Source organism: Rana temporaria, chromosome 1 (genome assembly GCF_905171775.1).
Source record: "Rana temporaria chromosome 1, aRanTem1.1, whole genome shotgun sequence".
Lineage (NCBI taxonomy): Eukaryota > Metazoa > Chordata > Amphibia > Anura > Ranidae > Rana > Rana temporaria.
The window spans coordinates 183,319,807-183,347,476 of record NC_053489.1 but is presented as its reverse complement, the minus strand read 5'-3'; the positions used below and the strand labels follow the sequence as shown (position 1 = coordinate 183,347,476).

At 43.6% G+C, this 27,670-nt stretch overlaps 1 protein-coding gene across 2 annotated transcripts in view; it reads left to right on the top strand.

The window, feature by feature from the left end:
* OGFOD2 (2-oxoglutarate and iron dependent oxygenase domain containing 2) overlaps positions 1 to 27,670 on the top strand; it is a 50,929-nt gene that overhangs the window by 7,526 nt on the left and 15,733 nt on the right. Inside the window, exons 3-5 of one of the 2 annotated variants that reach the window (XM_040347317.1) lie at positions 4,441 to 4,551; positions 5,677 to 5,776; positions 17,538 to 17,662. In XM_040347317.1, coding sequence (XP_040203251.1) covers positions 4,441 to 4,551; positions 5,677 to 5,776; positions 17,538 to 17,662 — 336 coding nt within the window. Of the gene's footprint in view, positions 1 to 4,423; positions 4,552 to 5,676; positions 5,777 to 17,537; positions 17,663 to 27,670 lie in introns of both variants that reach the window. The other variant, XM_040347318.1, reaches the window with a different exon arrangement.

The following is a 27,670-nucleotide window of genomic DNA, read 5'->3' as shown; positions in this document are numbered from 1 at the left end:
TCAGCATTTTGTGAATCAATGCAAAGTGTTCTCTGATTGGATGTGGTGGAGAGGCATAGCGGTGATGTCACACTCTTCACCTCATCCAATCGGAGAACGCTTTGCAAAATGTGATTATCTATATATATATAAAACTCAACGTGTGTGTGTATGTATGTATGTATGTATGTATGTATGTATGTATGTTCCAGCATCACGTCCAAACGGCTAAAGATATTAACATGAAACTTGGCACACATGTTACTTATATGTCAGCAACAAACATAGGATAGGTGGTTTAACCCTTACCCACCCCCATTTGCCATGGTCAGGGTTTTTCTTTAAAGTCCCATTCAACTCTATGGGAAATACATGTTACTTCATAACTTCCAAACGGCTGTAGATATTTCGATAACACTTGGTCACATGTTACTTATATGTCCACTTAAACTATAGGATAGTTAATTTATCCCTTAACTACCCCCATTTGTGAGGGTCGGGGTTTTTGTTTAAAGTCCTATGCAAATCAATGGGAAATGTATGTTCCCACATAACTTCTGTACGCCTGGAGATATTTCAATAATACCTGGTACACATATTACTTATATGCCAAATAAAAATATATGACAGTTAAATTAACCCTTACCTACACCCTTATATAAAAGATGGGTATATTTATATTACTATGATTTTCCTCCCCAAAAGGTTAAGATAGGAAGACCGGGCAACGCCGGGTATTCAGCTAGTTGGTTATAAAATACACCCAAAGAAAGCTATAGCTTTCTAAATGAAAAATATTTTGAATACAGTGTTTCAGTACCGAGTCAGTGTCAGTCAAAGACTAAGACATGGCCAGAACAGTAGGGGGGGGGTGGATGGGGGGACTATACTCACCTTGGCTCCAGAGATGTGGCTTCCCCAAGCAACCTGGGTGGGGATGACCCAGAGATTCGACATTGTACAGTAAATTTGCAGCTCACTGTGCAAGGGTGAAAAGAGCGTTTTGTTTTTTTGGGGACTTTGAGGCACAAGACATGTGGTAGAGATCATGTAGATTGTTTAATTGGCATAAAAACAAAAGTATATCTCTTATCATGTGATACATGAATGAACATGAGTATTTAAATCTATATACAAAACGATAATATACAAAAAATAAGAATTCATATATTTGTACATGCACGCATCTGAGATCGCATAGTGCCCCATGAAAGTAACTGGTATACAAAGCCAAATGCTTGCTTGGGTATGAATACAAATGGGTTATAGGATACAGATGAATCACAGTTGAGGTCGAGCTCTGTGTTGGGAACATAATAACATTGAATAGTCAACGCGTTTCGTGGTCAGTTGCCACTTATCATGAGAAAACGCATAGCATATCTGAAAAAAAGTACAGAATAGGATCTAATGTTTTGCCCAGATGGTAAGAAAAAAAAAGTAGGAACAAGGGGAAACAAGATGTGTATCTCCCTGGAATACTTGTGTATAAATTGTTCTAAATGAGCAGTACTGCAAAGCAGTCTATCCCAGGAGCTGAGGGAATGAACGCAAGGAAGAAGCGAGCGCACCGACACTACAGGAGCGCCCTCCAAACATAATAAAGTCCCATTACCATCTTGCAGGTTTACACTGGGTGTATTTCTGCCTGTTCGCCCATCTTTAATTATGGCCCTAAAGTTCCCATTTAAGGAGCAATGTCACTTGCCCCTCTGTTTTTAATTTTCTTTTCTTTTTCATTGGAACACATTACATTCATTACAGCGCTCCTCTTCTCTCCACTACAATAACAAACAGAGCCCAGATATACTATTACACTGCGTTTTCAACTATGCAGCTCAACAATGTAGTCCAAAAGCAACTTAAAGGGGTTGTAAAGGTTTGTTTTTTATTTTCTAAATTGGTTCCTTTAAGCTAGTGCATTGTTGGTTCACTTACCTTTTCCTTTGATTTCCCTTCTAAATTGTGTTTTCTTTGTCTGAATTTCTCACTTCCTGTTCCTCCTCAGTAAGCTTGCCCCCATCATCTGGCTGGGGGTTAGTCAGCCAGAACTGCCTACTGAGGAGAAACAGGAAGTGCGAAATTCAGACAAAGAAAAAAAACATTTAGAAGGAAAATGGAAGGAAAAGGTAAGTGAACCAACAATGCACTAGCTTAAAGGGACCTATTTAGAAAATAAAAAAACAAATCTTTACAACCCCTTTAATAATACAAAATACACACACTGTTTATCTATATTTATAGATAGATATACATTATCTCACAAAAGTGAGTACACCCCTCACATTTTTGTAAATATTTTATTATATCTTTTCATGTGACAACACTAAGGAAATTACACTTTGCTACAATGTAAAGTCTGCAGGGCAGTATTCCAAAGTAAAAAGATCTGGTGGATATTCTTATTTATATGCAACAAGTAGAATGTCTCAGTCTAGAATGCAAGGAAGCCCAAGAATGTAGCTCCTGTTTATCTGTAGTGAGGTCTGTTCATATCAGAAGGCACTGCCCTTGTGAACTGCATTTGAGTGCCTACTAGTAATATTATTGGCACCCCAAATGCAGTTTGTTTTGCAGGCACCAAAACGCATGATAGCGCAGTACCATGCAGTTTCATATGATTGGACTGCAAAATCGCACCACACAAGAATTGGAATTGCATGGGAGTGCGGTGAACCAACCCTAAGGCCTGGTTCACACCTAATGCAGGTTGCAGTTTGCATATTCCAGGTGCATTTTGGGGTTTTCAATAGATGTGTTTGATCCATTGAAGTCTATGGAACCAAAAAATCCCTGGCCCTTTCCATAAAAAGCACAGACAGATGTGAACTACATCCATAGGAAACCATGTTAAATGGACTGTAGTGTGTTTCTGCAAAACTGAAAACGCACAAATAAATGCATAGGTGTGAACCAGGCCTAAAGGCAGGGAAATCCTTGTTTCAGAACACAGCAGAGTATGTGCTGTATCTCAGTGCACACAGAACTTGAAGTGGTTGTTAATGCATTATTATAAGGCTATGCCAGCCCCTCTATTAGAGGCTGGCATCGCACACTGCTTACGTTGTATTTAAGACCCCTTTCACACTGGAGACGTTTTTCAGGCGCTTTAGTGCTAAAAATAGCACCTGAAAAAAGCCTCAGCTGCAATCCCAGTGTGAAAGCCTGAGTGCTTTCACACTGGGGCGCTGCGCTGGCAGGGTGTCAAAAAAAGTCCTGCCAGTAGCTTTTTTGCAGCGCTTTTGGAGCAGTAAATACACCGCTCCTAAAGCGCCGTCGAACCGTGTGCCACAAGGCCTTAAGTTTTAAATAAAATGACTGAGTAGAACATATTATTATAGTTATTGTATGCTCACTGATGCAAAATTCTACCAGGAAGGCCACAAGGGATTGCACAGAAGGTTTTATGTACCTGATTGCAGGGTTCATATACAGTATGTATGGTTTAGCAGCTGAGGTACATTGGTATACCGTATATACAATTAAAGGAAACCTGTGCTGAGAAAATATGCAGGCCGCTATCCATGAACTCTGAAAATGCTAGTTGCCTGGCCATGTGGATTCAAATACTTCAATACTTTTCAGTGACCTGGGAGAAGTGTGACAGTCAGGAGTTCTGATTTTCTTCTGGCTTCATTAGCTGCATGTTTGTTCTGGTCTGTTACACAGAAATGATTGAAGCCAAGCCAAAGAAAGGCAGGCAGCTAGCATTTTCAGAAGAAAGTGAGCAATGGCTGGCTTTATATTTCTTTACATGTTTACCATATTATGCTATTGCTTAGGTCACAGCCATGGAAAATGAAATGTTGCCAAAGCCTTAGGCCTTTGTGTCAAGGAAGGAATCCCTCTTCCCACCCACTTTATGAGAAAGAGCATGACCCTCCACTTACTGTCACATACAATCACACGGAGGGCTAAATCAGCCTTCCTAGATACGGTCTGTTTAGGCATCATTGTTATAGTTGCCTGGAGGAACTGCAATGCAAAATCTCACCATCAGGTGGAGCTCCCGGCCAGGGAAAAGCAGCATGAGGGTTGTGGGACTGGAAGAATGTTTGCAAAGCAATGATGCTTAGTACTGCAGGAATTTCCATTGTATTTTTGTCAGGGATGTGACATAAAATATAATTCAAGCTAAAAAGATAAAAAAATGTATTGTTCTAAACGGCATAACATTTTTTATATTAACAACATGCCTGCGTTTTCTATTAAACCACTGTTTTCTTGGTCAGGTTAGCTCTTGTAAATATTTTTGCACTTCTGCCATTGTAATATGTCCAGTCTGCTATTTTGTAGGATATTTGAATTAAAGGTTTAGCTGCAGTATAAGTTGCTGACTCCTTGGCTTTGCCAGGAACTGGTATGTAACCTGAAAGTAATAATCGTGAGGCTTTTCAGGCACGTATTTTGCTTTTTTCACAGATGACTTTGTGTTATTTTCTAGAATTACTATTTCCCCAGGTAAAGAAAGAAGTGGAAAGAAGAATGAAATTAGCTGAGGAGTCTATGCAAAGAAAATCGGAAATTTCACTCCGTTATAAACCATTGCATCCAGAGTTGTATGTCTTGCAGGTAACTTCAAATATAAATTTGCCTCCCAAATTGTAGCATGTTTCCAGAAGTGCTTGACACCAGGTTTTCATATAGATCCATGCTGTCGCTAAATGCCCAGAAATGTACAGGAGCTTCTTTTGAGCATGATCATACATTGTTTGTCCCCAATAGACTTCAGTGGGGGGAGTATGTAAAAATTGAGCAATTTCCTGCCTTACAAACATCTGTGCCTCCTAGTAAATACACAAAAATGCTCACAAATCATATAAACATGCTCAGGTGTGAATCCAGTAATGTGAGCAAAAAATGCAGCGCTGTGAAACCATAGAGAGTGATTCCTCTTGGAAAATATTGAAGATCACTGTGCTGGGACAATGAAAAAGTGAAAATACAAAAGTGAAAAAATGGTGCTGTAGTGAAACACAACCAAAAAATAATGATAATAAAACACTGAAAAGTCCATCCAAAACAGGTAAGATAAATAGATGGTAAATGACCACGTGGATCCTCAGAGACAAGTTATCACCATTGACATAGAGATGTAATTGTGCTTACCAGAAAGCGTGGATCTGCCTGTCAGCGACAGCAGATCAATGAGGCATGAACGATCACGGGACATACTCTACTGGGCTTCCTCGGACTGGATCAAACATGGAATGGATCTTCAGTAGAGGTCCCTTGGTATACAATATCCCGGTTAGCTGCCTTGATTATCCCAAGGTGTCCGCTCGCAAGAGTGGATGGGAGGGATGATGTTGGACCCTGTATGGGGTATGATGGAATGAAAATGGAAGGCTCCAAGCAACATGCGGGGTAGAGAGAAGAAAAACGCAGCCCCAATGGTGCAGGTCAAAAAAAAATTGGTTTTATTTGAATAATACCGACAAGTACATAAAAAAGTGATCACATGGTATAAAAGGGGCAATATGAGAAAATGGTAAAAAACCAAGCCCTACGCGTTTCGTCCTAGAGGGACTTCAACTGGGGCATCAACCTGATAATGCAGTAATGAACAGGGGAGAGAGGGGACAAATCTTTTCATCCCAATATATGATATAATAAAAAGGGCTCATAAAGTGTTAACAGCAAATGCATATTTGTGAATATTGGTTAATTATCTCTTTCTCACCTTTGCTTTTTAAGGAGTCCTTTCTATCAGCAGACTTTTTGGAAGCTGTCCAATTTTGCCAGTCTCCCCATGCTAGTCTGGATGGTCTATTGAACCTCCTTGATTCCATTCCAGGTATTTATTGTTAATCCAAGTCTCCATAGACTGATTGCATGTAGTAGAAATAAAACGGGCATATGGACAGAAGATGTTGTGACCCCAGAAGTTTGCAAAAGTGCTGGGAAAGACACCATGCCAAGCACAGGGTGAAGATGCAAGACTTCTTAGCCTTGTTGATTTAATGTGGAAATATGAGCAAGCGGGCTTTATTGCAGTTTATTGCAGAAGAGACCTCCTCTTCTATAAACGACATATACCTGCCTGATCACAGCGATCCCCAGAGTGTAAGCTGAGCTGCACATGCACAGCTCAGCTTACAGCGGCCGGCCCCATTCTGTGTGCCGGGTTACTAGTTATTGGGCTTGCGCAGATGTGATGTCATCCAATGAAGAGGCCTGAAAAACGACACACAGAAAATGCCAGCACCAGAGGGACCGTTGGAAAGATGGGTATCTTTGCCTTAAGTTCCACTTTAAAGAATTGCTGTTTGTACTGTCTAAAAATTGAGTAGTTTGAATACAAAACTGTTTAAAGTGTATCTAAATGCAAAAAAAAAAATAAAAAATCTTTTTATAAGTGGTGGCTGCATTCGTTTTCATTTTTTCCCCCTTTATTTTAATGCCACTCTAGGTGAGTGACCCGCTCTCACATGTTGTGAACTTGAACCCTGGGTGCTGCAAAGCTCATCTTTGAGATTCAGTAACATGCACAAATCTGGAATATTGCTGGTATTTTTATTAAAGCATTAAAATGACATCAGAGGTATGACAGGGACATTAGTTAAAAGGCGACACCTTTTGCGCTAAATTCAACGCTTACTCAAACCTCATAGGAGACCCCACAGACAAATCATAAATGTAGCTCAAAAAGGAGAAAATATGAAATCCATAGTGTTCTCAATTTGTATTAAAGCAACCATAAAAAATATTTTATTTGTTTAAAATGTATTTTTTTTATTAAAACACACTCACAATATTAAAGTTAAAGTGGTACTAAAGCTTTGTTTAAAAAAAAAAAAAAAAAAGAAAACACACGTTATACTTAACTGCTCTGTACAGTGCTTTTGTACAGAGCAGCTCCAATCCATCTCTTTTCGGGTCCCAGACCCCTCCCAGAGTAAGCTGCTTGCCTTGGGGGCACCACTGTGTGCTTGCTCCTGAGCCACTGCTCTATGCTTTCCCGCTCTCTCTTAATTGGCTCACTGGCTGCAATTGACAATTGCCAATGGGCTCCCATGCTGTTTCAGCCAATGAGGAGGGAGAGTCCGGGGACAGCTGAACATCACTGGATGGGGGCACTGCAAACAGAAGGTTTTCTACCTTCATGAATCTTAGAATGTATGAAGGTAAAAAAACCTTCAGCCTTTAAAACCACTTTAACCACTTAAGCCCCGGACCAATACGCTGTCTAAAGACCCAAGGTGTTTTTACAATTTGGCAATGCGCTGCTTTAACTGGTAATTGCGCGGTCATGCAATGTTGTACCGAAACGAAACTTGCGTCCTTTTCTTCCCACAAATAGAGCTTTATTTTGATGGTATTTGATCGCCTCTGCGATTTTTATTTTTTGCGATATAAACGCAAAAAGACCGTAAATTTTGAAAAAAAAAGATTTTTCTTATAACACAAAGTAAAAAAAATCGAATAAACTAAATTTTAGTCAAACATTTAGGCCAAAATGTATTCAGCCACATGTCTTTAGTAAAAAAAATCGCAATAAGCGTATATTTATTGGTTTTCGCAAAAGTTATAGCGTCTACAAACTAGGGTACATTTTCTGGAATTTACACAGCTTTTATTTTATGACTGCCTATCTCATTTCTTGAGGTGCTAAAATGGCAGGGCAGTACAAAACCCCCCCAAATGACCCCATTTTGGAAAGTAGACACCCCAAGGAAACTGCTGAGAGGCATGTTGAGTCCATTGAATATTTTTTTTTTTTGTCCCAAGTGATTGAATAATGACGAAAAAAAAAAAAAAAAAATGTTTACAAAAAGTTGTCACTAAATGATATATTTCTCACACATGCCATGGTTATATGTGGAATTGCACCCCAAAATACATTCTGCTGCTTCTCCTGAGTACGGGGATACCACATGTGTGGGACTTTTTGGGAGCCTAGCCGCATACGGGGCCCCAAAACCCAAGCACCGCCTTCAGCATTTCTAAGGGCACAAATTTTTGATTTCACTCCTCACTACCTATCAAGGTTTCGAAGGCCATAAAATGCCAAAATAGCAAAAAAAAAAACCAAATGACCCCATTTTGGAAAGTAGACACCCTAAGCTATTTGCTGAGAGGCATGTCGAGTCCATGGAATATTTTATATTTTGACACAAGTTGCGGGAATATGACAAACTGATTTTTTTTTGCACAAAGTTGTCACTAAATGATATATTGCTCACACATGCCATAGTTATATGTGGAATTGCACCCCAAAATACATTCTGCTGCTTCTCCCGAGTACGGGGATACCACATATGTGGGACTTTTTGTGAGCCTAGCCGCATACGGGGCCCCGAAAACAAAGCACCGCCTTCAAGATTTCTAAGGGCATACATTTTTGATTTCACTCCTCACTACCTATCACTACCTATCACAGTTTTGAAGGCCATAAAATGCCAAGATGTCACACAACCCCCCCAAATGACCCCATTTTGGAAAGAAGACACCCCAAGCTATTTGCTGAGAGGCATGTTGAGTCCATGGAATATTTAATTTTATGGCCCCAAGTGATTGAATAATGACCAAAAAAAAAAAAAAAAAAAAATTTTACAAAACGTTGTCACTAAATGATATATTTCTCACATATGCCATGGGCATATGTGGAATTGCACCCCAAAATACATTCTGCTGCTTCTCCTGAGTACGGGGATACCACATGTGTGGGACTTTTTGGGAGCCTAGCCGCGTACGGGACCCTGAAAACCAATCACCGCCTTCAGGATTTCTAAGGGCATAAATTTTTGATTTCACTCCTCACTACCTATCACAGTTTCGAAGGCAATAAAATGCCAAAACAGCACAAAACCCCCCCAAATGACCCCATTTTGGAAAGTAGACACCCCAAGCTATTTGCTGAGAGGCATGTTGAGTCCATGGAATATTTAATTTTTTTGCCCCAAGTCACTGAATAATGACCAAAAAAAAAAAAATACAAAACGTTGTCACTAAATGATATATTTCTCACACATGCCACGGTTATATGTGGAATTGCACCCCAAAATACATTCTGCTGCTTCTCCTGAGTACGGGGATACCACATGTGTGGGACTTTTTGGGAGCCTAGCCGCGTACGGGGCCCCGAAAACCAAGCACTGCCTTCAAGATTTGTGTGAGTGAAATCAAAAATTTATGTCCTTAGAAATCTTGAAGGCGGTGCTTGGTTTTCGGGGTCTCATACGCGGCTAGGCTCCCAAAAAGTCCCACACATGTGGTATCCCCGTACTCAGGAGAAGCAGCAGAATGTATTTTGGGGTGCAATTCCACATATAACCATGGCATGTGTGAGAAATATATCATTTAGTGACAATGTTTTGTACATTTTTTTATTTTAATTTTTTTTGGTCATGATTCAATCACTTGGGGCAAAAAAATTAAATATTCCATGGACTCAACATGCCTCTCAGCAAATAGCTTGGGGTGTCTACTTTCCAAAATGGGGTCATTTGGGGGGTTTTTGTGCTATTTTGGCATTTTATGGCCTTCGAAACTGTGATAGGTAGTGAGGAGTGAAATCAAAAATTTGCGCCCTTAGAAATGCTGAAGGCGGTGCTTGGTTTTCGGGGTCCCGTACGCGGCTAGGCTCCCAAAAAGTCCCAAACATGTGGTATCCCCGTACTCAGGAGAAGCAGCAGAATGTATTTTAGGGTGCAACTCCACATATAACCATGGCATGTGTGAGCAATATATCATTTAGTGACACATTTTTCTTTTTTTTTTTTTTTTTCTCATTATTCAATCACTTTGGACAAAAAATAAATAAATCAATGGACTCAACATGCCTCTCAGCAGTTTCCTTGGGGTGTCTTCTTTCCAAAATGGGGTCATTTGGGTTTTTTTTGTGCTATTTTGGCATTTTATGGCCTTCGAAACTGTGATAGGTAGTGAGGAGTGAAATCAAAAATTTACACCCTTAGAAAGCCTGAAGGCGGTCATTGGTTTTTGGGGTCCCGTACGCGGCTAGGCTCCCAAAAAGTCTCACACATGTGGTATCCCCGTACTCAGGAGAAGCAGCAGAATGCATTTTGGGGTGTAATTCCACATATGCCCATGGCATGTTTGAGCAATATATCATTTAGTGACAACTTTGCGCAAAAAAATATATATATATATATATATATATTTATATTTCCCGCAACTTGGGTCAAAATCTAAAATATTCCATGGACTTAAGATGCCTCTCAGCAAATAGCTTGGGGTGTCTACTTTCCAAAATGGGGTCATTTGGGGGGGTTTTCAATTGTCCTGGCATTTTATGCACAACAATTAGAAGCTTATGTCACACATCACCCACTCTTCTAACCACTTGAAGAAAAAGCCCTTTCTGACACTGTTTGTTTACATAAAAACATATTATTTTTTTGCAAGAAAGTAAAGTTGAACCCCCAAACATTATATATTTTTTTAAAGCAAAGGCCCTACAGATTAAAATGGTGGGTGTTGCAAAAAAAATTTCCACACAGTATTTGCGCAGCGTTTTTTCAAACGCATTTTTTGGGGAAAAAATACACTTTTTTTTATTTTAAAGCACTAAAACACACTATATTGCCCAAATTATTGATGAAATAAAAATTATGATCTTAGGCCGAGTACATGGATACCAAACACGACATACTTTAAAATTGCGCACAAACGCGCAGTGGCGACAAACTACATACATTTTTAAAAGCCTTTAAAAGCCTTTACAGGTTACCACATTAGATTTACAGAGTAGGTCTACTGCTAAAATGACTGCCCTCGATCTGCCCTTCGCGGTGATACCTCACATGCATGGTGCAATTGCTGTTTACATATGACTCCAGACCGACGCTTGCGTTCGTCTTTGCGCAAGAGCAGGGGGGGACAGGGATGCTTTTTTTTATTTTTTTATATATTTATTTCGCTTTTTTTATTTTATTTGTTAACTGTTCCTTCCATTTATTTATTTTTTTACCATTTTTATTGTTATCTCAGGGAATGTAAATATCCCTTATGATAGCAATAGTTAGTGACAGGTACTCTTTTTTTTTTTTAAATGGGGTCTATTAGACCCTAGATCTTTCCTCTGCCCTCAAAGCATCTGACCACACCAAGATCGGTGTGATAAAATGCTTTCCCATATTCTCAATGGCGCCGTTTATATCTGGGGGGGGACATTCCCTCCCACTGAATGTAAAAGCAGTCTAGAGGCTAATTAGCCGCTAGGACTGCTTTTACATGAAAGCCGACCGCTGGCTGAAAAGAATGATACCAAGATGATGCCTAAACCCGCAGGCATCATTCTGGTATAACCATTCAAAGTCCTGCAACATACCAGTACGTTGATGGTTCTTGTTGGACATGTATTGTAATCTTTTTTTTTTTCATGCAGCCTGTTGGCTGAACAAAAAAAAGATTGATCGGTGGGTATGCCCACCATTAGAATACCTCCCTTCATCCACCCACTTCTAATGATGGGCATACATGCACCATTTATATATGCCGAAGCATGGGGGCATCCTCCCGCAAAAAAGTTATGCCGCGTACGGTCGGACTTTTCTATGCCGCGTACACACGGTCGGACTTTTCTATGCCGTGTACACATGGTCAGACTTTTCCACAGGAAAGCCTCCGTAGGAATGTCAACCGTATGTACGCGGCATTAGGAGCAAAATCGCTCCTCCGCCCCTAATGCCCCCATGCTCCGGCATATATGCTCTTTTTTGAACTGTAGTGGTGAAATCACCTCCTACAGCATTGGAGTCGCGGCTTTATATATCGTGGGAGCAAACGCTGTTGCTGTCACGCTAAATAAATCCGCACTGCAACTGAATGGCGTACCTGCTAAGCAAATGATGGTTAACATTAAAACAAAGTAACATTCCAGTATAACAGTAAGATCATACCATACCTGCAAAGCAAATACCTATAAAAAAACATAGTAAAAAATAAAACATTTTTTAACGCAACCTGTGCCTAAAATATATATATGCCGAAGCATGGGGGCATCCTTCCGCAAAAAAGTTATGCCGCGTACGGTCGGACTTTTCTATGCCGCGTACACACGGTCGGACTTTTCTATGCCGTGTACACATGGTCAGACTTTTCCACGGGAAAGCCTCCGTAGGAATGTCAACCGTATGTACGCGGCATTAGGAGCAAAATCGCTCCTCCGCCCCTGCTGCCCCCATGCTTCGGCATATATGCTCTTTTTTTTAACTGTGGTGGTGAAATCACCTCCTACAGCACTGGAGTCGCGGCTTTATATATCGTGGGAGCAAACGCTGTTGCTGTCAAGATAAATAAGTCCGCGCAACAGCTGAATGGCGTACCTGAAAACAGTAAAATAAATTACATACCTGAAAAGCAAGCATGAAAAAACATAACAACAATAAAACTTTGCAGAATAGAATACAGTAAAAAAGAGCAGAACAATAGAGAGAGAATAGAGAGGGAGAGAACAATAAAACGACAACTATTTTTGGTTTTTTTATTTTATATTTTTTTGTGTGTTTTTATTTTTTACTTTTTTTTTTTTTTTTTTTTAACACTTTTTTTTGTAACTGTGAACTGTAACTTCAACTTTTCGGTTCCAGGTTTGGGTCTCTCAAAATGCGATGGCATCTTGGGAGACCCTGTGTGAGTGTGCCTAGCCTGTGAAATGTTTCACCCTACACTAATAATTAACGTGTGTGTGGAAGCGTTCAAAACATTCACCAATACAATGACCAGGATTGCCAGGACATTTGGGACAAAAATAACGGGTGTCACGCCTAAATCCGCGCTTGGTACAGACACGACATTTTCTTTGGGGGGCTCGTTGGGTAGGGGTACTCTCGAGGACATAAGGAAAATGCCTCTCATGCAGTCGGCTTACTGCATTTGGTAGGGGCTGGTGAGGTACAGTACCGCCTGGATACAGGAGTTCTGTGATGATATCCCTCTGGAATTGAAGGAAGGATTCATTCCGTCCTGAAGCTCTGTATACGACATGAGCATTCAGTAGAGCCAATTGAAATAAATGTAGAGACACTTTTTTGTACCAGCGTCTCGTCTTACGGGCAATATGATACGGCGCCATTAACTGGTCGTTGAGGTCCACCCCTCCCATGTTTTGGTTATATTCGTGGACACAGAGGGGTTTCTCCACAACACCAGCCGCCGTACGAATTTGGACTGTCGTGTCTGCGTGAAGGGTGGTAAGAACGAAAACATTCCTATTGTCCCGCCACTTCACAGCGAGCAAATTTTTACATTTGCAGCAGGCTCTCGCCCCCGGCCTAACACGGGCATCTACAAGCCGCTGGGGGAAGCCCCGGCGATTAGGTCGCACGGTGCCACATGCTCCAATCTGTTGATCAAATAAGTGGCTAAAAAGTGGCACGCTGCTGTAAAAATTGTCCACATACAAATGGTACCCCTTTCCGAATAAGGGTGACACCAAGTCCCAAACAATCTTGCCAGCGCTCCCCATGTAATCTGGGCATCCTTCCGGCTCTACCTGACTATCTTTTCCCTCGTAAACCCTAAAGCTCCATGTGTAGCCTGTGGCCCTGTCACAGAGCTTATAGAGCTTGACCCCGTATCTGGAACGCTTGCTGGGAAGGTACTGTTTGAAAGACAAGCGGCCAGCAAACGTTCGTTGAAATGGTTTACGAGGGGCCGAATTTTGTAGAGCCGGTCAAATTCAGGGTCTCCACGTGGACGACAAAGTGTATTGTCACTGAAATGCAGGAACCGCAGGATCGCCTCGTATCGTTTCCTGGCCATGTGAGCAGAGAAAATGTACATATGGTCAATGGGATGTGTGGACCAATACATCCGCAATGACGGAAATTTGTGTATGCCCATGTTGAGGGTAAGGCCCAGAAAGGTCTTAAATTCGGAAACCTCGAGAGGTTTCCATTGTTTGGCAAGGCGAGACTGGGGGTTAGCGGCGATGTAGGTACCAGCATATAAATTAGTCTGGTCCACAATAGATCTATAGAGATCTTCCGTGAAATACAGCGAATAAAAATCAAGTGACGTAAAGTTCGCTGTATCCACCTGAATACCGGGTTGGCCAGTGAATGGGGGAAGTACAGGTGCTGTAGAAGTGGTGGGGACCCAATCAGGATAGGCAAATTCTACAGGAAGGGCACTATGGGCACGACGGGCCTGTCTCTGTCTTCTTCTTGGTGGCAGCGGGACACTACTTGTGCTTGCCACATCGCCAGCTTCAACTGCACTTATGGGACTCGCCACGTCACCAAGTGTTACTGCAGTGCTGGATAAACGACCAGGGTGTACTAGGCCGCTGGTGCTTGCCAATTCACCAGAAGGAATAGCGGCGCTAGTACTGGATCTCTGCTCCATACGAGGGTCCTGCGGTTCTTGCTGCTCAACAACATCAGAACGGGATCGGGTATGCCTGGCCTTAGCAGGGACCTCAACTTCGTCGTGCGAGCTATCTGACATGGAGCCGCTGTCGTAAACGGGTTCGTATTCTGAGCCAGAATCTGTCAGATGCGTGACCTCCTCCTCTTCACTATCTGACATGCACATGAACTCCAAGGCCTGCTTATCATTGTACCTTCGGTTTGCCATTTTGGACTCTAAATTTAGTGGTACAATGGTAAGGATTCACAGGTAAAAAAAGCACCTGATCTGTAGAAAAGCAAACGTAGAAAACGCTTCAAAAAAAACTGTAAGCGATCGCAGGGATCAGGCCTGTCTCTGCGAACGCTGCAGTTATGTGTCTTGTGTTTTGTAAGTGACAGTGATCGATCGATACTGCACTTGGGTGGGTTGGGCTGGGCAGAGGGGGAAAACGCAGGTGCTAGCGGGTATCTGGGCTGATTCCGCTAACAATGCGTTTTTGGGTACCCTAAACTGCTGGGTACGCTAGTATAGATCTGATCAGATCAGGTATCGATCCGTTCAGATCCTATACCACTAAGGGGGGTGTATGCTTAGCGAGTGGGTGTAAGCGGTACTGGCTCTAACCTAACGCTGCCTGGGGCGACGCAGACCCTGACTGGCGCTAAAATTAAATTTATATCACCCGCCGGGTGATCAGGGGGTTAAACCTATTGGGTTATATACGGCGGGTGCTCTGATGCTATAAACAGCAAACTAACCAACCAGCGTCAACCGTAACACTTATACGGTGATCACTGGTGAAAGGGTTAACTAGGGGGCAATCAGGGGGTTAAAACCTTTATTCGGTAATATATGGGGGTACCTGACGCTTTCTAAAAACCTGGTGGCGAACCTAAGATAACTAAATAACTAACTGGCTAACCACGTCACCAGTGACACTTATACAGTGATCAGTGGTGAAAGGGTTAACTCTAGGGGCAATCAGGGGTTAAAACCTTTATTTATGGGGGTACCTAACGCTATATAAACCTGGCAGCGAACCTCAAAAAAAAACTAACTACCTAGCGGCAACAGTGACACTAATACAGCGATCAGAAACCGATCGCTTAGTGACACTGGCAATAGGGGTGAAAGGGTTAACTTTAGGGGCAATCAGGGGTTAAACCTTTATTGGGGGGGGGTAGGGGGCTACCCTGGACCTAAAGGGGCCTAAACCTAACTGCCCTGACACTTTTTTCTGTCACACTGACACTAAAAGCAGTGATCAGAAAATAAATGATCACTGCAATCAGTGACACTGTGACAGGGGGTGATCTGGGGGTGCTGGGGGGGTGATCGGGGGGGGTTATGTACCTATGTGTGCTGTGTCAGTGTGCTGTTGGTGCAACTCACAGTACTGACGTCTTCTCTCCTCTGGAACCGGACGAAAAGACCGCCAGAGGGGAGAAAACGTCACTTCCTCCCTGCCTGTGTTTACAGTTACACAGGCAGGGAGGGCTCAGGTGGAAGCTGATTCGCCGAGGGAGATCGAGAGGGGACGGCTGGAAACCAATAGCCGCCCCCTCCTCCCGGACCTCCCGTACACCGTTCCCGGCCCTTGCATGTACCGGAGGGGGTCCCGATCGGACCCCCGAACCCAGGTAAGGCGGGGACGTACATGTACGCCCATGTGCCTGTACGTGCCATATTGTGGACGTATATGTACATGCGGGGGTCGGGAACTGGTTAAGCCACACTTTACACTGATTATGCCAAAGAGCAGGGACAGCTCTCAGCTCTCAGCTCTCACCACTTCTGTATAAACACTGCCCGGGATTCAGTGTCAGCTGCTTCTGCTTTCCATCTCTCGTCTCGCCGCTCCGCCTACGCGTTTCGTCATTGATTACTTCAGACTTCTTTGGCTTTAGAGGTAGTCCTTTTCTGCTGATATTGGGAAATGTGCAGTGCTTGTTGAATAACTACTACATATCACAGTCTAAAACAAAGGAATAACTACTATACATAGAGGGAATTTATGAAAACTGAAATCTAAATCCAGAATCTGGAGCAGTTGTGCATTGCAACCAAACAATCTCTGTCTTTCATTTTTAATTCCTGCAAATAATAGGAATTGCTTGGGGACCCCTAAGTCACTAGAACTAGTGTCCCCATCGGAAGATTTCCTACTATTTCTTTTCTGAGGACAATTTTTTTGGGGGATTTTCTATTACTTTCATTTAGGACAAATGGAGAGGGTGAATCTCCGTAACGGGGCCACACACAGCAATAAAAGCTGACAGGTGTTCTAATTCCTCTCCACTCCATCCAGAACTATAAAATAAGTTTTTTGCCTTTAGTTATACTTTAAATCTTTATTCTGTGCATTTAGGAATGCATTCAATCCAACAGCAAACATTTATTAACATACAGCATTTCAATTCTTCGATGTGATGGTTGCATTTGTTTTCTTTTTTAGTTTTTTTCCCCCTTTATTTTCACCTGGTGATCTATCCAGTAAGTCTGTTGTTTTTAAAGAGAACAAGCTGTTCTGCAGATGTAGCAGTTGGAGGGTTGGAACAAACCATTTAACAATGACAGTGATGCTTACGATGATCAGCTTTTATTTGTTTATGTAAAACCTTTATCCAAAAAGGAAGAAAACTGTTACTGTGCACTTATAAAGACCGTATGCGATCATCTATAAAACATTGGTGTGCTTTTGAAACAGGGCACTAAAGATGCAGCATGGAGGACTTTTTAAAATGCAGTGCACCTGAAGCGCAGTGATGTGAACAGTTACATAGGATTTAAAAGGGACTATTTTTTTTTTTTTTTTTTAGCTTTTGGCGCACTGTAAAGCTGCTTTTTATTGTGACAAAAGCGCACAATGTGAACAGAGCCTAAAAAGTGTTTGCTGAAGTTGTCTTGAGTGTATTTAATTCTGCTAGTGCATGTAACATTACCCTCCCCCAAGACTGACAATGCTACTGTCCAAAGCTGTCTCTGTTCCTTCATCCAGAGTGGAGGTACCCTGATACAGAAGGTGTGTTACTAGCCAGATCACCAGCTAAAAACAGAGGGGAAAAGACCTAAAAAAAGGAACACTAATGCGGCCTCAACATCTAATGATTGATAAGCTGCAATATTTTACAGTTTTAGTTTTGGGTTTAATACCGCTTTAGGTTTTGTAAAATAATTTTAGTGTTTCCAAAATTTAAATATGCCTCTATACATTAAACTGTTGTATTTTTTCATAGATAAAAGGATATATCGACTCCCTGTATTTGTTCCACAGTTTTGTAAAGACTTTGTGGAAGAGCTTGAACATTTTGAAAGATCATCACTGGAGAAAGGACGCCCAAACACTATGAATAATTATGGGGTACTTCCAGTTTTATATTTCATGATTAATCTTATGGATTGTATTGAGTCTATTGAGCGAGTGCTGCCTTGTCCAGCACCTGCCACCTCTTATCATTGAGCTGGTCCTTGCCTTTGTTATAGGGGTCAGAAATCTAATGACCTCTTTTGAAAGAGTAGTAGTGTCCCTCAAAAATACTATGGGCTACATTCAGGTAGAATTAGGCGGGCGTAGCGTATCTCAGATACACTACGCCGCCGTACGTTTGAGCAGAAAATCCTGTATTCTCAAAGAACTTGCGCTGAAACTTACGGCGGCGCAGTGTAACTGGGCCGGCGTAAGCCCGCCTAATTCAAAATAGGCTGGTTGGGGGCGTGTTCTATGTAAAATACTAGTGACCCCACGTATTTGACGTTTTTAATGAACGGCGCATGCGCCGTCCGTGGATCTATCCCAGTGCGCAAGCTCCATATGACGTCGGTAAATCGTCATGCTTTCGACGTGAACGTAAATTACGGCCAGCCCCATTCACGGACGAGTTACGCAAACGATGTAAAATTTTCAAATTTCGACGCGGGAACGACGGCCATACTTAACAGTGGCTGCGCCATGTATTTGGTGGAATAACTTTACGCCTGAAAACCCCTTACGTAAACGGCGTATCTTTACTGCGACGGCCGGGCGTACGTTCGTGAATCGGCGTATCTAGCTGATTTACATATTCTAGGCGTAGATCAGCGTACACGCCCCTAGCGGCCAGCGTAAATATGCAGTTAAGATACGACGGCATAGGAGACTTACGCCGGTCGTATCTTAGCAACATTTAAGCGTATCTCAGTTTGAGCATACGCTTAAAGTTGCGACGACGGGGATTCGGACTTACGACAGCGTATCTACTGATACGCCCATCGTAAGTCTATGTGAATCTACCCCTATATGTGCTGTACAAGTAACGCTTAAAAATATAACAAGTTGCAATGGTCCCAGAGGGTTAATATCCACTAGGGGGATTGTTCAATGCTGGTGTGTGGTGTGGCCCTGGACAGATCGGTGCAGTGCTGATGCGCCAATCTTTGTGCATCACACTGTTTCCTTTTTTTAAAACAAACTTTATTGTGATGTCACACAGACATCTCATAAAGTTCAATTGCCAGACACACAATGCGAGGCAGTGGATTGCCTTGCACTGCACAGTATTTTTTTTCACCGCGCACGACTGCAGCACAGTGATGTGAACTGGGAAGATAGGGAGACGAGGCATTTTGTTTTGTCATGTGGAGGGACTGCGCTGGAATAGCCACCCAACAAGGTCCCATCGCATGTGGTGTGAATGTACCCTAAAAGCACATAAAATTGTGGAGACGTTTAAAGCAGGGTTAGGTTATAAGAAAAATATCCCAAGTTTTGAACATCTCATGGAGCACTGATCATCATCCGAAAATGGACAGAGTATGGCATAATTGCAAATCTACCAGGACATGGCCATCCACCTAACCTAACAGGCAGGGCAAGGAGAGCATTATACAGAGAAGCACCCAAAAAGCTCATGGTATCTCTGGAGGAGCTGCAGATCTAGAGCTCAGGTGGGAGAATTTGTCCACAGGACAACTATAATGCCGCGTACACACGACAGTTTTTCATGACGAGAAAAATGCTATTTTTTTAATTGGTAATTAAAAAACGATCATGTGTAGGCTCCAGAGCATTTTTCGCAACGTGAAAAATGGCCATTAAAAATTTAGAACGTGCTCTATTATTTTTTGACGTTTTTCACGTTGTTAACAGAAAACTGAATCTAAAGACGATCTCAAGAGATGGAACTCCTTGAATGTCTCTTGGTTTGGAAGGGCCTCGTTGATTAAGATGACAATTCTACCCCGCTTCCTCTACGTTATGCAAACAATACCTATCAAACTTCCCCCCACCTTTTTTGTCTCCTTTAGGCAAGCCTGCTCCTCTTTTATTTGGAGAGGCAAATCTCCAAGAATACGCTTCACAAAGCTGAATTTACCCAAACACAAGGGAGGGATTGCACTCCCTGATCTGCGTAAATACCACCAAGCGGCCCTTTTAGCGAGAATAGTGGACTGGAACAATCACCACTTAGTAAAGGACTGGGTCACATTAGAACACTCACAATTTATCCTACCAGTCAGGAATCTTCCGTGGATCCACCCGAAACATCACCCTCCAGCTGCCAAGCGTCACCCTCTCATTGGCCCCACCTTAGAAATATTCCGTACCACATTTAAGACATCCTGCCCATCACCATGGCTAGGCCCTCTTACCCCGCTAAACAACAATCCTGATTTTCCTCCTGGGTTAGAACGAAACTTCTTCCCCAAAACTTGGCCTCACAGAGACAAATTGTTTTTGCACTTTTTTAAGTCTGGTACCTTGCTAACTAGAGAGGAACTAAATAGAAAATTGAAGTCGAATGTATTTTCACAATGGCAATACTTGCAAATCAAACACTTTTTGAATACGACAGAACATATCCGTATCTGGTCAAGACGCCCCACAGCTCTAGAAACCTTAGCCTCGCAAAACCAGCCTCAAAGACACACCATCTCTATACTGTATAACTCACTATTTGAGACCGTAGCTGACTTCTCCAGTGCGTCATGTCTGGCATGGGAAAAAGATCTTAACCTTAACTTATCACGAACGGTGTGGGAAACCATCTTTATGCATGCCCACAAGGGCTCTCTAAATGTTGCCACCCAAGAATGTGGCTTTAAAATTGTAACCAGATGGTACAGAACTCCCACTTTGCTCCATAAGTTTTCATCCCAAATTTCTAACAAATGTTGGAGATGCGGTGACGGGGAAGGCTCGATGCTCCACATATGGTGGTCATGCCCAGTGATCCAGTCCTTCTGGAAAATGGTACATGAGACTATCATTGCAATCACCTCAGATGATCTCAGACTTGAACCGGCACAATACCTGCTACACCACAGCTCAATTCCCAGAAGGAGATACTTGAAATCCCTCACAATGTTCATGATAAACGCTGCTAGGCACTGCATCCCGTGCCACTGGCGCTCAACTATCACACCAACAAAGATAGAGTGGTTTCGCAGGCTTATCAACACAGAGAGAATCGAAGAACTCATTAGCATTGCTCAGGAACGGATTATTACATTTAATGCGACTTGGTGCAAATGGCTTGAGTTTAAAAACACCCCTGAATTCAAAGCCTATAACTTGTAAATCCCTGACCTCTAGATCTGATTGCTTCACGATAGATGGCTTTGCTGTTTTTCTTATCATACACACAGCATATGTCCCTTCTAGTGGCCTAGTCCTTTTTTTTTTTTTTTTTTATACCCCCCTCCCCTCCTATCTCAATCCTTTCCCTCCCCATATCCTTACTACTGATACAAAAATTAAAGGAGAAGTTATGTCTCATACCAACACTTCAAGCAAGCTTTAAACTGTTCCATATGCATAATGTTTGCACCATTCTTATTGTACTGTTATTGTTCAGACCTTTAAAAGTTTCTGTACTGTATAGTTCAATATTCTTTTTGTACACAAAATGTATACTTACATTGTCGTTTGCAATATTTCTACTCAATGAAACTTTATGAAACAAAAAAAAACATTTACATAACACACGCCCACATCTTCCACATTTGAATTAGGCGGGCTTACGCCGGCCTATTTACGCTACGCCGCCGCAACTTACGGAGCAAGTACTTTGAGAATACTACACTTGCTCGTCTAAGTTGCGGAGGCGTAACGTAAATAGGATACGTTACGCCCACTCAAAGATACGCCGTTGTACGTGAATCTGGGCCCCAGTGACCTCTGCCCCCCCCAGTGTCCTCTGCCCCTCTTGCAACCCACCCCACGGACACAAAAACACACTGGCCCAGATTCAAGAAGCACTTGCGCGGGAGCAAGTGTGATTTGCGCCGCGCAAGTACTGATTTGCTCCCATGCAAATTTGCGGCTGATTCTGTAAACCAGTTAAGCCTGAAATGCGGCCATTTTCCCGCGCACGCAGCCTCGCTGCTCCGGCGCAATTATAGCGCAATTTTGCGCGGGGTGTAAGTTGCGCCTTCATGGAATTCCCTCAGCGAATATGCAAATTAGGTACTGCCGATGATTCAGAAACATGCGCGTGTGATGCGCATCTTGCGCTGGAAGCGCGCAAGCTTTTTTCCCCGGGCAAACTTGCTCCTGCTAAAAGCAGGGGCAAGTTAGCAAAAGATGGCCAAATGTCATCTGAAGGAGCGCGCAACTTCAGCAGCACCTAAACAGACGAGCTGAACAAGCAGAGCACCCACATTTTTGGAACCTCACATCTGTGCACCAACATGCCAGGGGCAGCTATGGTTCTTGATATTCTATTGACTGAGCCGACTCGTAGGAGGGCACGGGAGAGGATTTACAGAGGGCGCTACAACCTTTTTGAGATGAGTGATAATGAGGTGTATCGCATGTTTCGCTTCAGCCCTGAAGTCATCCTTGAGTTGGTAACAATCCTGCAGGATGACATCAGCAGCCCGACCCATCGGGGATAGGCAGTGCAGCCACTGGTGAAGGTAGTGGCAACCCTTCATTTTTTGGCAAGTGGCTCATTTCAGCGCACAGGTGGAGTGGTGGCGGGGATGTCCCAATCCAGCATGAGCAGGTGTGTGCACCAAGTGATCCCTGCAATACTCAGACGCATGGGCACACAATTTATCAAACCAACCACGGCTGACCTGCGGCAGAAGGCAATCAGTGATTTTTATGAAATAGCCAGATTTCCACGCACTGTGGGTGCAATAGATTGTACCCATGTGGCACTACGCCCCCCCCCCCGGCTCCTCGAGCATATCTACTGCAACAGGAAACATTGGCATTCGATAAATGTGCAGGTTATTGTGGATGCACATGGCCTCATATGGCATGTCCGTGCCAAACACCCAGGGTCAAGCCATGACAGTTTTATTTACCGACACAGCCCCATCCCAACCGAGTTTGACCAGAACATGTATGGAGACAGCTGGCTGATTGGTGAGTGACATGGGTGTCAGGTATGACTGCCCCCCCCCCCATGATGCAGACATCACAAGGGGCACATGCACGACTAACATCCTCCTGTCTTTTCCCTTCCAGGTGACTCTGCATATGCCCTGGGACCACATCTGATGACCCCATTTCGTAACCCTCAAACACCAGGAGAGGAAAGATTTAACGAAGCCCATGCACGTACCCGTGCGGTGGTGGAGCGCACATTTGGCATCCTTAAATCTCGATTCAGATGTCTGGATAAATCAGGGGGGACCCTGTTGTATTCACCCAACTTTGTGTGCCAAATCGTCGGGGCATGTTGTATTCTCCACAATTTTGCTCAGAGAAGGGGCATGCACATTGAGCTACGCAATGACCTTACCCCCGAACCACGCAACCCCCCCCCCCAAGAAACACTACCGGATCTTCTGAGGGAAGAGCAATCCGGAATGGTCTTGTGGAACGTCTCTTTGCACATTAAACACACCCTGATCTTGTCACAAGTATAATGCATGTATGCACACCACTGTAGTCCCTAGCACACACCCGACACATGCACCCCAAATTGGATTAGACCCAACAATACCCCATGGTATTAGGGAGCAGCAACGCTGCGTCAAGGCTCCAATTATGTTGCTGCATTCATACACCTTTCACATGGCAGAGGGTGACACCCCTTTTCCAGCAGGAGTGCCACCCCCCCCCCATTCACACACCAGTCACACTGTAGTATACACTCCTCACCGTGTGTAGGGACTACAAATAAATATAAAAGCTCATATCCTGAGCATATCTCAAAAATAAAATAAACTCATATCCTGAGCATATATCAAAAATAAAATAAACTCATATCCTGAGCATATATCAACAAAAAAAAAAATCATATTCTGAGCATAAAATAAATGTAGAAATTAGATCATTTTTTGGATTTTTTCTTTGGGCCAAGGGTGCCCCAGCTCTGGCTCCTCAATCTCCGTGGTGCGGAGGAGGCATGGGGTGGGGATTGAGGGGGGGGAGGAGCATCAACCCCTACTTCCAAACTCCTCGCAGGTGGTGGCTGCATGCCCTCCATGGCGTTGGCCAGACGGGCGAGGATGGTGTTGGTCTGGGCCAACATCCGCATTTGGCGGGTGGTGGTATCCCGCTGATGACGGCGTGTAACTCTCCCCTCCTCCCGCACTGCAGCGGTGTTGGCCTGCACAGCAGCAGTGTTGGCCTCCACCGCAGCTGCCATCCTGCTTAATAAAGTGGGGGCGTTCTCCTGAGCCACCAAGCAGAGGGGCTTGCCCTGGAGGGGGATGACGTGCTGGGCGGGGGGGTGGTGGGTTGCTCAGGGATGGTGGTATCCTCCTGGAGGGAGCCAGAGTCCTCCTGGATGAGGAAAAAGGAATCCTCCTCCAAAACAACTTCCTCCACCATACTTGGCCCCGGTAGGATCTCCTCCTGGACCAGCATAGCCATAATGTCCATGGGGCCTGACTGGACCCCTGGCTCTGGTATGGATGGCGTGGGTCGACCCGCAGCCGAAGACGGCCCAGCTTCATCATCATCATCATCACCACCTGTGGATGACACCAAAACGAAATATTTTGCTGGTGCAACACACTGCTCACATGTTCACTTCTACCCCCTCCCATGATGCACAGCAGATATAAAAAAAAAATAATAGTTCCATCTTCACTTCTACCCACAAATATGTTCACTTCTACCCCCTCCCATGATGCACAGCAGATATGAAAAAAAAATAATAGTTCCATCTTCACTTCTACCCACAAATATGTTCACTTCTACCCCCTCCCATGATGCACAGCAGATATGAAAAAAAAATAATAGTTCCATCTTCACTTCTACCCACAAATATGTTCACTTCTACCCCCTGCCATGATGCACAGCAGATATGAAACAAAAATAACTTACCAGTCCCCAAGTTCCCAAGAGTGGAGTCGTACCCTGCAAGTCCCTCCACCTGCTCCTGCACAAAAGTTTGGGCAATAAGCTCCTCCTCATGATTAAGACGGATCTTACATTGCGGTCCACCTCCCGTGCCACCGGTATGTTTTCTGATAAGAGCCAGTTTATCCCGGACCCTGCGCCTCATATCATTCAGTTTTTTTTTAATGTCATCCCAGGAACGCTCTTCATTACCCAGGGCATTGATGTCCAGGGCTATGGCTTCAAAGATAGCCCTCCTTTGGGCAACGGTGGTGTTTGCCCGCTGGGCACCATATAGAAGTTCTTTATGTTGCTGGAGTGCAGCAATTAAGATGTCCATCTCCGCAGCCACAAAGTTTGCCTTTCTTTTTTTAGTTCCTTTGGGAGGTGCCATCTCTTCAAAATGGGCTGAATTTCCTTACTCAGGGGGGGTTGGAAAAAGCAGGATGAAATTCAGCAAAGAACCTGCGCAAGTCTGCTCCTATTTATTTGCTCAGTGCAAGCAGCTGAGCATGATTTGCCCTGAAAGTATGCTAGGCGCAGTTTGACGCATGCGCAGACGGCAGCGCTATAACTGCGCATGCGCGCGCCCGGCGCAAACCTCTGCTGAGCCGAAAAATCCTCATTTACATAGGGGCACACCCACTTTGACTTGCACGACCTTGCGCCCTCAGGTTTGCCTTAAACAGGAGCAAATTAAATGAACAAACGATTCCTGAATCAGGTGGCAATTTGGCAAAATTGCCCCAGCGCAGAGAAATTCAGCTGAGCAGCTCATGTGTAAGTAATGGGCAAATCTACCTGAATCTGGGCCACTGTGTAGGTAGAACTCTTCTACCTTATACAAATGTAGAGCACAGCTGCGAGCGACTGGTATTACAGGGCTGGATAGGGGCAGGAACTGCTGAAGTTTACTTTTTACATCAACAGGCTAGGATCGTCCAGAACCAATCACCTGCTGTTTAATGTAAACAGTTAACTTCAGCGGTTCCCATCCCCATCCAGCCCTGTGATACCAGCCGCTAGCTGCTGTCCAATGAGGACTGCGGCGAACATGTCCGTGGACCGAGTGCCTGTGAATTAATCACAGGTACGGACAGGCCAGGCAATTAGCGGTGGCGGGCGGCAGGTTGCCCCCCCTTCCCCTATAATAAGGCTTACTGGTAGGTACTGTGAATATCTTCTAAACTTGCACAGTTTAGGAGATATTTAGAGTACATGCAGCCATTGACATCATCGGCACATGCGCTCTGTAAGTCCGGCTATGGCCACTCACATTGGCGGAGCCCGCAAACCCGAAAGAAACTCCAGGGAAGATGTCAGCTGGCTTAGTGGTGTGCCGCCCCGCTGGAGGGCTCAGTTCTAAGGTGTGATGCATACTAGCTCATTATGCAACAGAAACATAAAATTGTATCTGTAGGCAAAACATTTTTTTTTTTTAGCTTTGGATGGAGTTGGGAAGGTTTAGACTTTTGTCACTGCCTTATTTGCCTTGGTGACCATTTTCCCAGAAATAAAGCGAGGGGAAATCAAAAAAATTGGAGTTGCCCAGAACAAGAAGTAAGAGCAAGTAAGAACTACATGTACTTCATCTCATTGGGATGCCTGCGTTTCTGCAAATGCAGGAAAAAAGTGCTGTAACTCACTTGCAGTGCCATTATTTCTTAATGGCACTCCAAATGCAGGTAGCAGTTGCGCTTTTTGCCACGTGATTGCACAAAAACTTGCAAAACGCACTTGGCTCATGTCAAGTTTGGTACATGAGCTTCTTTTTTTTTTTTTTTAATCAAACAAAAACTGTTTATTGAGTAAAAGTTACATACATAAATAAATCAGTAATTCGTGGGTATAGAACATTACAAGGTCTCTTATTAGTAAAGATGTCACACAATCAGTACAGGTTTGCATGTGTAATTTATACTCCATTTACTTCCTTTTGAACCAGCTCAGCCAGAGGTTAAGAGAACATATTAGATATTAGAAATAGGAAGTAGTAGACCAAGTCAAGAGGGATGGAGACCATATCCTGTGCTGAGGAGAGAACTAGTTACAGGTTTCAGAGTCGTTCAGCCAGCGATCCCAAATTTTATAATATTTTTCAGGGCACGCCCTATTTATGTAAACGCATTTTTTATAGGGTAGGGTCATATTTATTTCAGCTTTCCATTCAGGGAAAGTAGGGGGGGTCTGTCTCATCCATTTGCGGGCTATTATCTTTCTGGCCGAGAATAGGGACTCATGGAGGAATATTTTGGTGAATTTGTCTGTGTCTGTGGGGAAAATTCCCAGCAGACACTGTTTGGGGTCAAGGGTAACCGGCGTGCCCATTGTATCGTGCAGGAATGTTATGATCTGTTTCCAGAGGTCCTGGATTTTTGGGCAGGCCCAGATAAGGTGGAAAAATGTTCCTGTTTCTTGGGCGCACATCGCACATAGAGTGGACTGTGTGCGTTTATACCTGGCTACGCGGATAGGAGTCAGGTACGTCCTGTGAGTGATGTATATCTGAGTCAGTCTATCCGATAGCCTAGGGGACACCGCTTTGCAAGTCTCCAGAGCCTCTTCCCATTCCTCGTCCTCAAGAATTCCCACCTCCCTTTCCCACCGAGGTTTTATGGCATATGCTATTTTAGTGGCTACAGGGGTAGAGAGCATAGCGTAGAATGCAGAGATCAGTTTGTTGGGGTCTTTTCCCTTTACTATGGCCACGATCGGGTGCGGCGTTGGTTGTGGGTAGGTGCGTGAAAACTGTGTCTGGATCGCATGTCTAATTTGAAAAAACCTGAACCGCATATTATCATGGAGTGTAAATTCTTCCTTGAGTGTTTGGTAGGTTTTAAGGTTACCCTCGGATAGCAAGTGGTGAAGGTAATAGATACCCCGCGCGGCCCAGAGCTCAGCTCCCTGATCATTAGAGAGTTCCCGTAGAACCTTGTTTTGCCATAATGGTGTATAATCAGTATACTCGGGTATTCCAAGTTTGGCGGAAGCAAGTTCCCAAATGCGTCTGTAGTGACCCAGGGTAGACGTCGTCTCCCTCCCTGGACCGATACTCCCAGATCCCGTCGACACCGCGTAAATTGCATC